Below are 14,294 nucleotides of genomic sequence, written 5' to 3'. Positions count from 1 at the left end.
CAGAACCACCTCTCCTTCAGAAAATAACTCAAATTTTTGGCTATTCGATAAGTAACTAACCCCCCCCTCTCAAGTGCCTTGAGACCCTCTGGGTGAGTAGTGCGCTATACAAATCCTCAACTTGACTTGACTTGACCCTCACACCCCATCACCCTCACCCTCACACACCCTCAGCCTCACAAACCCTCACACACCCTCACCACCCTCTCACCCTCACTCACTCTCACACCCTCACCCACTCTCACCCACCCTCACCCACCCCCATCCTCACACACCCTCAGACACCCTCACACCCCCTCACCCTCACACCTCCTCACCCTCACACCCCCTCACCCTCACACACCCTCTCACCCATACACACCCTCACCCTCACACCCCCTCACCCTCACATACCCTCACCACCCTCACCCCTACACACCCTCACCCTCACCCCTGTCACCCTCACCCCATCACCCTCACCCTCACAACCCCTCACTCTCACTCACCCTCATTCACCCTCACTCACCCTCACCAGCATAGCATAACAAAACATAGCATAGCATAACAAAACACAGCATAGCATAGCATAACAAAAATAAGCATAGGATAGCAAAACATAGCATAACATAACAAAGCAAAGCATAGGATAGCAAAACATAGCATAACAAAACAAAACATAGCATAGCAAAACACAACAAAGCATAGCAGAACAAAACATAGCATAGCAAAACACAACAAAACATAGCATAGCATAACAAAACATAGCATAGCATAACAAAACAAAGCATAGGATAGCAAAACTTAACATAGCGTAGCATAACAAAACAAAGCATAGGATAGCAAAATAAAACATAGCATAGCAAAACAAAACATAGCATAACAAAACATAGCATAACAAAACACAACCACACAGCATAACAAAACATAGCAAAACACAACGAAACATAGCAAAGCAAAACAAAACATATAATAGCATAGCAAAGCATACCATACCAAACACAACAAAAAATAGCATAGCATAGCATAACAAAACATAGCATAGCAAAACAAAGCATAGCATAATAAAACACAACAAAACATAGCATAGCAAAGCATAGCATAGCATATCAAAACAAAACAAAACAAATCAAAGCATAGGATAGCAAAACATATCATAGCATAACAAAACAAAACATAGGAAAGCAAAACAAAACATAGCATAGCATACAGCATCACTCAGCACCACCACAGCATCACTCAGCAACACCACATCATCACTCAGGGACAAGAATGCATCACTCAGCACCACCACAGCATCACTCAGCACCACCACTGCATCACTCAGCGCCACCACAGCATCACTCAGCGCCATCACAGCATTGCTCAGCACACAACAATATCGCTCATGGCCATCACAGCATCACTCAGCAACACCACATCATCACTTAGGGCCAAGAATGCATCACTCAACACCACCACAGGATAACTCAGCACCACCACAGGATCACTCAGCACCACCACAGCATCACTCAGCACCACCACAGCATCACTCTGCACCACCACAGCATCACTATGCATCACCACAGCATCACTCTGCACCACCACATCATCACTCTGCACCACCACAGCATCACTCTGCACCACCACAGCATCACTCATCAACACCACAGCATCACTCAGGGCCAAGAATGCATCACTCAACACCACCACAGGATTACTCAGCACCACCACAGGATCACTCAGCACCACCACAGCATCACTGGGCACCACCACAGCATCACTCAGGGCCAAGAATGCATCACTCAGCACCATCATAGCATCACTCAGCAACACCACAGCATCACTCAGGGCCAAGAATGCATCACTCAGCGGCATCACAGCATCACTCAGCGCCATCACAGCACTTCTGTTCTTGAATTTTTGTCACAATAAAATACACTGAACATAATCTTCACAAAAGTTATTTACAAAAGTTTAAGCTATTGCCATTATAAATTACAATAACTTTTGCTTAAGTATTAATTATTTTAAAAAATTAAAAGCCATTGTTATTTGTAATATCAATACATGTAAGTCACGTAAATACAACACATATTGCATTACAAATGCTATAGGTGTCACATTTGTGAATGTTATAACTATTGGCATTGTAAATGGCAAAGCTATTAATTTCGCTATTTTCAAAACCAACACATAAATAAAAAATGTGTCATTTACAATACCAATAGCTCAAACTTTCCTAATGCGAGACCAATTGCATTGCAAATGCTTGTTTTTGGTTTGATTCCCTCTTTGGAAATTTCATGACCCAAATATTCCACCTTACTCTGCCTAAATTTGCACTTTGAGAACTTCAATGTTAGGCCTTTCATTTGAATGTTATGTAACACAGAATGTACATTTTTATCATGCTCCTCATAATCATTTCCAAAAATCAAAATGTCATCTTGAAAAGCCAAAGCTCCCTGACAATTTTCTAGCAATTCTTTCATCAACCGTTGAAACACAGAGGCTGCACTTGCCAATCCGAATGGCATGCATAGAAACTGAAACATACCATCCGGAGTTACAAATGCAGTCAGTTTCTTCGAGTCATCATGCAGCTCTACCTGATGATAGGCGCTAGCTAAATCGATAGTAGAGAAAACGGTAGCACCAGGTAAAGAAAAAATTAGTTCATGAATATTAGGAAGGGGATGTTTGTCCACCCAAATGTCTTTGTTGAGAGTGCGAAGATCCACGCACAAGCGAAAATCTCCTGTACCTTTAAGAGATAAAACAATGGGAGAAACCCATGGTGATGATTCGATAGGTTCTATTATCTGTTTCTGAACCAAATCATTCAACATCTCTTTGAGTTTAATCCTGTAGGCCAAAGGATCATTTCTAACTCTATGTTTAACAGGGATGGCTTTGTCAATCAAAATAATTTTATGGGCGAAGTTATTGTATTTTCCCATTTCATTCTCAAAGATTTTGGGGCATTTCTTTTTTATATTCTCAACAAACAACTCATTGTTGCAACTATTTTTAACAGATTCGGGAGAAACCGTATTCACACTATGATTAATCAGTACATTTTCACTGTTGTGACTCACCACACATACAGGAGGAGAAGCACTAGGATCAAGCTTAATACCTAATTCCTGTTGATGTGGCCAACCCAGAATAGTAAAGCCCTTAGTAGCAACATAGACTTTTCCATTATGACTCTATCCTTAAATTCAATTTTAGCCCAAAAGAACCCTTCAAGATCAATTTTATGACCTGAATAACCTCCAGGTTGGATGTCAGGAAGTATCAACTTCCTATCACCCAACAAATCATTGAATAGTTAGTTACCAATAATAGTGTACCATGAACACGAATCAACCATCAATTCAACAGATTTGTCGTCCATCATAGTAATATATGAGGGAAACTTCTTATGTTCCGTTTCATTCACTGAAAGTATACAATTTAGACTATGGAGAACTTCTTCTTCCTCTTGAGATATATAGTTAACTTTTTTAATTGAATGACAAACATTGCAGAAATGTCACTTTTTCTTGCATTTGACACACACCTTATCCCATGCAGGACAACCTTTATAATTTCCAACATGGTTGAAACTGCCACATCTATAACACACAACAGTATTTTTCCTAAAATAAACTTTGTTATCATTAGTGCTCTTAACAGTTTCTCTTTTGACAAAACCTTTAGTATTGGTATTAGTATTAGTTTGGTTTTTAACAACTGAAACTTCAGGTTCAGGATTATGTATTTTGGTAGATTGAGTCCTAATTTCAGACACAAAAAGTTCAGATTGCTCAATTCCTTTAGCGATATTGATAACTGAGCTAAGTGACGATTCTGTACCCAACCAAAGTCTTTCCTGGATTTTTTTACTGTTGGTCCTCATCATTAGTTGGTCTCTGAGGACTTGCTCAAATGAGATAGTCTCGAAAGCACAAGAACAGGTTAAAGAGCGCAAATCTGAAACATAGTCTTCAATTGATTCATCCACTTTTTAAACACGTGAATAAAATTTAAATCTTTCCATGACTGTATTTATCTTCCTTTCAAAACGAGTTTTCAATTGTTTATTAGCTTTTTCAAACACATCCATATCTCCAGCATCCTCAATGAGAGGCAAATTATCAAACTCCTTACTGCCTGCGACTCCCAAACAATGTCTGAGAAGAGCCAGTTTCCTTTTTGCTGAAAATCCATCTTTCTCTAACACTTCTACATAAGCAATAAACATAGGATACCATAAATCCCATTCAATGTTTGGTTCCCCTGCTATTTGTAAAAAATGTGGAGGTGCAGCAATACTGGACATAGTTAATAAAAATATGAAAACCAGAGGTTAAATTAGGAATAGAAACAAACAGTACCTTGCACTGCTGCTGAAGTGAGATTGTTGTCGAAATGGCAAAGAACTGAATAACCTGCAAACAAGTTTCTTATTAACAAATATTAAGATCAATAAATAATGTAGAAATGTGAGCAAACTGATATAAATTGCTAAACTCGATCCGAAAATATACTGTAGTTGTGGAAAGTTATCCGAAAATCCGAAATGACCCTGTAATAGACACTAGATACCAAAATCCAAGATGGCGGAACGTTTTTTACGTGTCTTACGTAGTGTGGGGTCGCAGTTCAGCACTCCCAGAATCCTTCACAAGAATTAGAGCAGGGAAGTTGAAGCTTCTAGCTCGAGCAACTCAGACAGAGAACGGGAATCCTCGCTCAGCGCTAGAAATCAAAAAATGCGACAACAGACCGTTGCTTTCACCGCTCGATGGCTGCGGTCGATAACGGCACCCCAAAACAGTAAGTAAAACCAAATTAACAAGTCCTTGAAAACCGAAATAGTAAATCACAAATAAACTGTTTCAGGAAATGGAAAAATTAGAATATAAGCAAATTCGTTAATCCGTCAGCGTAACGGAATTTACAAACGCTAGGTTAAAGAAAATATTCTTTCTCCCGAAAGTAGGTTAAAAAAAAAGTACATTACCAAGCAGGTATGGTTTCCAAAGTCGAAGTTACTGAAGACATAATGAAATATTTGAAATTCCTTGCTGATCCTTGTAAAGAATAGGAACAGGTAAGCGCTGTCTTTAAATACGAAATCCAGTTCCCGATCGTCGCCAAATATATGTAGAATGAGGCACGCCGAGTAGTAGGTTTCAAAGTAGGATTTATTCGTACATAAGACAGCTTAACAACCACTGAAGGAATACTCAGCAAAATGACAGGTCTCCACAAATTCTTCTCTCCACCTGCCATTCATCCACCCTCAGCATTCTATATGACATTGATGGAGCAAGGATTCGCACAAGAAGCGACTTGCTCATATTCATGAACCTCGAATAACGATAATGAATTAACCAACCTGTTTGTTTTAACAATTTTGCACCTTTTTCATTGACATCGGATGTCCGAGAGAAGCTTGCTTATGTGTTTACTAAACCCTAATACGCTTCCATCTAATATGGCTGATGCTACGCGGGATTTTCTACTGCACATGCGTCTGTCATACTCATGTGACATGACGTACTCTCAGCTTTGGTGGGAAACTGTCGCTTCTGCGCACTAGTGATAATATGGCTGCTCTATGTTCTCACATGCGAGAAGCTTGCACTGCTGCTTTTTCTAAGCTGTTCGTTCTGCCTAATCCTAATGCTATAGTTAAAATTAAGATAATGGGTATGGAGTAGAAATTCATGGTCTACAGTGTATTCATTTTATTATGTGTTCTAAAACTGTTCCCTTTTACTTTTCATGTATCGCAATCTTTGGGCCTGGGAGGTGCTATTACTCCATTTTGAAAGTCCTTCTGCGCATGACCCAGTCTGGCCAGGAACTGAGCTCGTTGTCATTGAAATAGAGCCAGAAGACATTACAGCCAAGATGCGCCTGGGAAGATGACATCTGACCCTGCTAGAAGAAGCTATTGCATACAATGTATTGGTCAATAGAACAACCATTGTTAGGTGAAATGCAGTCTTCATGTGAAAAGATATTGATGGGGAGGGAACAAAAAATTAATATTCAACACTGAAGTAACAGAATTTGGGGTGGTGTGATGACCTTGCCTCCTCTTTTGTCCAATCGAAATTGGGGATCCCTACATTTGCAACATTGGGGGTGGTACACTGACCTAGAAAACAGTATAACTAGAGTAGGTTTAGCTAGTTAATTTGTCCGACTTGTCCGAATAGCTGACCTGTCACTGACCCAACGCACTCAATAGGTGATTAAGAGCAGTGGTGCTGCGAAGCACTCTAGCAGAAGATTTGCTGACCCAATCGGGTTTCTGGGAAGCTGAAGTGCTGCCGAACCACTTTGCTGGTGAATGCTGTAACCCAATCGGGGTTTTTGGCTGATTCCTTGCAGAGAGGGAGTAGCGCAGGCGTTGCAACTGAACTGCGGGTGCTGGTCTTAACCTTTGGTGGTCCGGTCCTGATCCAAATCTGGGTTTTCCTGTCTTGATTCTGATCTGGACCTTTTGGCCTACTGGCACTGCAACCTTTGGGGTTCTTCTGTCCTTTCAACTGACCCGTGGACAGGGTTGGTCTTCACACCATTCTAGGTAAATATAAATCTGTGTGGGTAATTGTCCGTATAATTTGCGTCCTTTTCTTTACCCTCCCTAATTTGCTAAAACTTTGATTGCATATGTTCCTTTTTCTTACCCTTCCCTTGGTAAATGATAAATTCATGTTTTGCTGAATTAATAGCGTGTTCCAATTGTCTTACCCTCCTTGTAGTTGAATGCTAAAACGTTATTCATGATTGCGTAAATGTTTCCTTTTTCTTCACCCTCCCTTTAAAGTAATTAAACGTGGTTATTTGATTAATAGTGTGTTCCATTTTTCCCCTCCCTATAGCTATAAGGTAAATTTGGTTTCGTTGTTGCATATTATGTCCCCTCTTTTTCCCCAACCTTTGATAATTGCGTAAAGCTGTGCTATTTTAGTATGTTCCTTTTTCTTTACCCACCATTAGAAAATTGTGCAAGTTTGTTTTAAAATAATAGCATGTTCCTTGTTCTTACCTTCCCTTTATCTCATTTTGCTAAAGGATTGGTATAATATATATTTTGCATAGTTATACACTATTTCTGATTTTGATTATTGATAGTCTTATTGCTTTCAATCTTTGGATCATGACCTTTGATGAAATTTAGATAAAGAGTTTTAAAACTTCCCGAGTCTGTGGTTATTATATGAGTGCAAATGCTATTTGTTTATTGAACTGCCTTTAAAACTAACTCCCTGATCCAAGAGGTTATGGGTACCAGTGACAAGGATTGGTAAGTCAATGGTATAGGACCTAGTAGAATAAAATATCTGGTAGTCAGCGCATGGGTTAACTGACTAGGGTAATGTGTTATTGATTATGGGCCCAGGAGAGTATGGAAAATTTAATGACCTGCGGGCTCTATCAACATGTTACAGTTTTAACATGACATAGGATAGAATACCACAATATGCCAGGCTAACTTCTCACAATGAATGCATTTATTGATGTGTTAGGTGTAAGGCAAGATCAATCAGTGCTAGTAAATGCACCTTTTTGAAGAGACATAAGGGCTTTGCAAACCTGGCTCACATGAACTGATATTTAATGTTCTGCATAAATTAAATTGTTGTTTCAAGAAAGTCGTTATTTCCAGGGTTGGATCAATATGCACAAACAGAGTTACTCATGGCACAGTCGAGTTATGTCAGGACGAGCTGGTGGTTCTTGGAGATGGCTCAATACACTCATACATAAAAAGCAGTCTGACAAACACACAGATTGCGAAAACATCAACACAAAAATAAACATTTCCACAACATTCTACCTTACAAAAGCACTACACAAAAAAAGAAGACCGGTTTTATATTTCTAACCCAGAAACACTGGTATATTGTATGTCTATGTCTATTTCATATTCTAACTCCGCGCCTAGCTTGTTTGTGGATAAGTGCTCGATAGAGGATTAGGTACGGGTCAAAATTTGTGTTGTGAGATATTTGTGTAAGGCAAGTTTTTGTAGCTTGTGTATTTTTCGAGTGGCTGTTTGTTCAGTGTGCGGTTTCACTTGTGACCCTTTCGGGCATTCCCTGGTGCTGTGGCTTGGTATGTAAAGTCATCTGAGCTTGGATTAGGAGGAAAGGACACGAGGCTATGCCTGGTATGACGGAGTGCGGCAAGTGCTGCTACCGGTGCACAGATAGGACCCACTCTTTCCCCGCCCCTCCCGCACGAGGGACACAGTTGAGTGAACAGATGCTTCACTGCACAGGCACTGCAGCTTTAACAGGTTGAGGGCGGACGGACTGCAGTCGTGCATATTGTGAATTGTTCCCTTCTGTGCAGGCCTCAGACCAGGAGAGCCCGTGTGGCACTGCAGTACCACACCAGGAGAGAGTAGGCGCCCTGCTTGGATTCGTTTTAACCTCAAGTGTTCGCGGCCTCTGCCCCTCATACATATAAGGAAACAAATGTACCAAAAAGCACGCACAAAGTGAACACTGCCCACTAGTTATCACTAATCACCTTCACACCAGCGTGCACACCATGTTCTCTCAGTCTCATAATTGCTCAGCATAAGTAGCATACTCACATTCACCACTTCTCACAAACTACTCACATGCATGAGCACATGTACAAGCACGGGTACAAGACAAACTGAGTATTCCCATTCAACTTCACCCACTGCCCCCTACAAAGAGACAATGAAAAGTTATTATGCATATCACATTAAGTGAGTGCTGAAATGTGAACCACAGATACAACAATCGTTGACAAATGTAATATGTCTCTGTTTAATGGGCCAATGCACCTGCCTACATTGGCACTTTTAACCAGACTTATTGACATGCACAACTTAAGTATCTATTTGTACAAGAATGTATATGCATGCTTTAGCACATGCAAGCCAGACCGGGTGCAATGTAAGAAAGACCTGCAGGGGTATATTTAAGTTTCCCTTGCCTTATTACCTTCATTTTAGTACTGATTTTATTTCTATATGAGCTGATAAGGTCGGACAGCAAAGGAACTTTCACTATAGTCCTACTTTTTTTCTAGATCATAAAAGCGAAAGAAGGGATATAGGGCACACATCGGCCTTTACATGAGTGCCCTCTTATTGACACCCCTACACTCATTAAACAAGCCTTGGCATAGCCAATAGGTCTCCCCTTTGAGACCTTATAAGTGTTTAGTTATCCAGCATAATATCATTCGTGCAACAACATCAACTGTTGCATGGCTAAGCATTTATAAGGTCCCAAAGGCGAGACCTATTGGCTATGCCAATGCTTGTTCAAATCGAGCAATAAGTAACACAGACCGACTGCTGGAAATATGCGTGATCGACCACGAAGGGCCACTGCAACATGTAGTCCTATTTCTACGGCCGTCTGATTTTTTTTCCCCCTAGAACCTGGCAATCCTACCATTAGGGGGCAGAGAGGTCCTTTAATATTATTTCTAGTAGCTACATTTCATTGTTTCTTTTATCGGTAGAGCAAAAGCAAGAAGTAAAGTTTGCGAGGAAGACTATTAAAATCGATTAATAAGAATGGGGGAAATCACATGTTCTCTTAATCAGAACAACGCCGAGCGTGCCCAGCCTCGCATCCAAGAAAGCTTCGTTTGGGATCGTTTCTCATCCGCTCTAACGAAAGGAAACATAACCGATGTTAAGAAAGGCAGAATAGGCTATATTTCTCCGTTTCATTTAATCGAAAAACACAATACAGAGTTTTCGTATAAAATAATTCCCTACAAAAGTCGGCAATTCTTTTTGAGGAACTATTTTCAAAAATATATAGCTAATAGCCCATATTTTTCCGAAATTTCTAGTTGCTTCAAAGCATGTTTATAAATGTACTGCACGGGATGTTTTCTCAGTAAAAGTACTGTGAATATCCTTCTATTACGCAATAACTCGATCAATTAAAGAGTCCTGGTTGTGCATTCAAGATGGCTGCACCGTTCGTGTGCATCTGTGGCCCCGGCGCGTCCAGCGCCTAACAGTTTAAGCTTTGCCTTAACCTTGTCGGCTTCCGTTGAAGTAGAATGAAACATGGCGACCTCCATGATGAGTCCAGGATGGGTTTATCTGTCATCTCTATGCAGGGTTCGTGCTGTTTTGACAGGAGCACCATATTCTACTGCATTAACTGTTCAGAATCCCAGTAGAGGTACAGGTAAGGGCTGTAGCGAAGAGAGCACAAGGAACAGACGTCCAAACTCTTCATGTCACACAAACGTATGCTGCGCTAAAAGTCGCTGCCGTTGTATATCAATAAGATGATGCTCGAAAACATGCCCTTTCAGTAGATCTGATTTTAGATGGTTTGTGACTTGCAGCATGACGGTGCGCAGGCAGTGCTTAAGATTTGTTTATTTTTTATTTGCATCTTCATTATTATGTTTGCATTACGTTAAGAACTTGAAAGTGTCCTCTCATTTTCAGTTATGAAGACTTTGGAGGGCATTTATTAACACCCATATTTTTGGTTAACATTTAGTCTGAAATGCTGGTCTGACCTTCGTCTGGTGGTCTCTCGACACCATTGTAGAGAACTCCCTGCTGGTCTTATACGTTCTTTTACAGCCATTCCCTTATGTGTTGCAGCAGGATGGGATATTCACCGTATAAATCGTTGGTGCAAACTAAACGACAAGCTGCATTCAAGCAGATGGACCTTTAGTCCTGGACTATTTCTTAACATCAACACATCAATGACAGTAAGCACCACAAAGGATGACAGAGTAGTGGATTTGAATCCATATCGTTTTATTAGCAGACCTAGCAAAGTTACAAACTCCAATTATTTAAGGTCATCAGCGATGAATGGTCAGTTACATGGATGTCTCCATTATGAAATTCGAGTCACTTCAGATTTAGAAAATGCAACAAAATGGTAAGTGGTGTCATGGAGCATATCGAGTAAATTCGTTTTCCCTTTAAGGTAATATTGCCTAATTTGCAAAGCTAATGAAAATCAGAAAATTTGTGAAAGCGGACAGACGGGAGGTGTCCGCAAGTAATGCTTCTGAAAGACCGAATCAAATAAAGATTGAGTCAAATAAGCGAGAATGGATTTGCTCAGGAGTCTAAGTCTTTGAGCAAGGGCAGAGGTGCATCTCCTCTAAGGAGGGTGGAAAGGGGCATCAGAATCTAACCATCTCAGCAATGCACAGTTAAATCATTCAATTCTGTACAGTGTAGAAAGATTCCCTACGGTTCCCACGAAGAGAACGAATTGGGATGTAGCATTTCATGATCATGGAAGTTTTGTGCTGCACAGCCTTCAAGAGATATCTCGTAACAAGATGATACATTGCGGTCACCCTGTCCTAGGTGCAGGCGTGGAGATTAATTATTCAGCTTTCTGTGAAACACACACCGATAAAAGTTTTCACAGAAACTTTAAACAGTTGAATATAACTAATTCAAAGTTGGCAGTTACAACTTGGTTCCTAAGAGAAGGAGAAAAATACACAGCAGCTAAACGACAGTTCATGTTAATGTCAATAATTTAAACTGAGGTCTACATTAACTAAAGTCAACTTTAATGTTAACATCACACTTTATATGTATGCATATGCTTGAAACCATGCAGAGCCTCAGTACGGGATGGCATATTTTCAATGCAAACCAGACTACAAACTGCAGAGTAAGTCTTGAATTAGTTTAATTTAACACCATTGTGCAAAATTGTGCAGAAATAAGGACGGCCTACGCGTTTAGGCTACCATTAGCCTTCTACTGGACCATACATGTATATATATTTCATTCATTCTTTCATTCCCTGGTCTTGATGGGTCTCAAGAGAGATTCTGTGTTTCTTTGAAGATGAGGTGGTGCATTGAGGGGTTAAACAATAGATAAAAAAATTGAGGCAGAGATGTGGTGGAGGAGGACTTCTTGTTAGTGGAGGTGTGAGAGGTCAGTACACAGTTAAACATTCAATCAGCTGGGTCATTTTCAGTATCCCTTAAATTTTCAATCAGCTGCCTATGTTTCCTCCTGGTTCAAAACTGCATCTGATTGTTCCCTGTCAAGTTCAGCCCATTTGGATCACCTTGTTTTGTGTGAAAATACGAGTTTCAACTTATGATGAGGTTGCCATTGCCATAGATCTTTTGATATTCAAGACCCAGATTAGGATGGAAATCAATGTTCTGGCCATCTTCCCCAGTGTCTCGGAACTTGACAAGTATAAGAGCCCCTTGACACAGATGAAAAAATTAAACTTGCTGCTGCTTGTTGGCATGTGATCTAATTTTTAGGTCTCGGCTAAGCGTGCGGAAGCGCGTTCTCGCCGAGAACCTATTGTTGCCGTGTCTGCTTTCCAGGAGACAATCCTGGCCGAGCGCATCGCCTTGGAGGCGTTTTCAAACTAGCACGCGCACAAGTACGAGCGCGCTGTGGCCAGCTGCTGTCTACGCATTCACACAGACACACACACGAGCGCCCATGCACGCAGGCACATACATACAGACACCCCCCCCCACACATACACACACACACGCGCGCGCGCGCGCGCGCGCACACACACACAAGTGCACCGAGCGCCCCCCGCCGTCGCACACATACATACACACACAAGCACACACACAAGTGCAACAAGCCCCCAGCCCTTTTCAACTTACCGGGCCAATCTCGGGGGACTCCGCTCTCAGCACGCCAGCTTCATTCCCGGGGCTCCCTCTTGGTCAAGGTCGCCCCGCAACACTTGCTTCTGCTGGTGGCCCCGGGGCTCTCCACCGCTCACAGGAGCCCCGGGCAGCGAGACGCTTTCACTTCGCCTGCCTCCTCTTCCGGTCCGGACGCGGCCCCGCCCCCGTCACAGGCAACCTTGCCTGACTTCCGGTAAGGCTTTTTTTTGCTTCCGTGGACGTCAGTGAGTTCTTGTTTGTGAATTGTTAGACTGTTTACCACATGCATTTTATTGTGCCTGTGTAGGCTTTTTAACCTTCTACATTTATTGTGCATAGCTTTTAACCTTGCCCGTTGTGATTAAGTGGTAAGAGTTTTAATCACTCGTTTTAGCCCGCTCTAGTAAGGACATTTTGACCACATATGGCTAGGGTCCATAGTTAGTCATTTTCAAGCACACGTATAGTGTATGTGTTAGACTTTTTCAAGAGCACACGTTTGTAGAGCTATGCTTTTCCCAAACGCCTTGAAGGTGGTCTCAGGATGCATGCCTTCTTAACTGAACGCTCTGGACCCCCCACCCAAAGCCACACCGACAACCTTGCCAAGTGTCACTTATCAGGATTTAGTGTAGCACGTCATTTTTCTCTTCTTGATACTGCAACAACTTTCATGTCATGCAATTAAGAGCTTCATAAATCTGGTGATACATTGCCTATTGATTTGCCAAAAATGTAAATTATCTCCTGCAGTGCGCACTCAGCAGCTACCACTGCATGCTTTCTCTGCCTAGGTTAGGTGACCTGGCTATTTGGAATAGCGAGGGGCATTCCTGATTGTTCATAATCTGTCCTGGCATTTTCACTAATTTTAGCACAGATCCCAGTTTTAGAGAGGGTAGACTGAACACAGAGGGAGGCAAGCTTGTATGCATTCCATTGCAGGATTAGTTACCAGCCTTTTTAGAAGTCAATTTAATTAACATAGATTATACTGCTGTAGAAGTTTCAACTATTTTATTTCTTTTAGTGTCTTGTATGTCTTCTCAATGCCGGTGGGCACTGTTGTGTCTGTTGATGTGAAATTGCAGTCCTTATTGCATGTTTGTGAAATTTTCGAGTTTTTCTTTTTCAAAATCTGGACACTCTCTGCCTAGGTTTGATGAGATGTGTTGCCCGCGGTTACGGCGCTATGCAGTGGTGCACTGGCTACATCAACAGTCCATGTGTAGCCCTTCACCGTCCTCCTTATTGGACTGCTGGTGCACATAGTGCACCAACCATAGCATGAACAAGTTATCATGGCTCCTGCTGCTGACTCTTACAGCAAAGGGATTTGATGGGACCTCCATCGCTTACTACATAGCTGCCAAGTTTTCACATTCTTAATTTGTGATATTTCTGTGGTTTCAGTTGGCAAATGCGTGACATTCTACCGACATATGTGTGACACTTAGAGTAACACTTTCTCATAAGCAATGACCAATATTTGAGTGTCTGTGAATTTTCTGCTACCCCTTTCAGACATGTCACACACCAATGAACTCTGATCAGCCCCCCACTGCACCGTCCCTTCACTGCTGCACTCTCTCCTCAGCCTCTCACTGCACCCTCTCCTCAGCCTCTCACTGCACCGTCCCTTCACTGTTTCACTCTCTCCTCAGCCTCTC

General features: G+C 41.6%; 1 protein-coding gene across 1 annotated transcript in view; it reads left to right on the top strand.

Annotated features, from left to right (window-relative positions):
* The first annotated feature begins 9,913 nt into the window (after positions 1-9,913).
* Positions 9,914-14,294, top strand: part of MRPS35 (mitochondrial ribosomal protein S35) — a 201,668-nt gene continuing 197,287 nt past the window's right edge. Inside the window, exon 1 of the mRNA XM_086952806.1 lies at positions 9,914-10,163. Coding sequence (XP_086808932.1) covers positions 10,040-10,163 — 124 coding nt within the window. The 5' untranslated portion in view covers positions 9,914-10,039. The remainder of the gene's footprint in view (positions 10,164-14,294) is intronic.

The sequence above is a fragment of the Lissotriton vulgaris genome, chromosome 1_2 (assembly GCF_964263255.1).
Source record: "Lissotriton vulgaris chromosome 1_2, aLisVul1.2, whole genome shotgun sequence".
Classification (NCBI taxonomy): Eukaryota; Metazoa; Chordata; class Amphibia; order Caudata; family Salamandridae; genus Lissotriton; species Lissotriton vulgaris.
The sequence above is the reverse complement of the archived record's forward strand: the minus strand, read 5'-3'. Positions and strand labels throughout refer to the sequence as shown.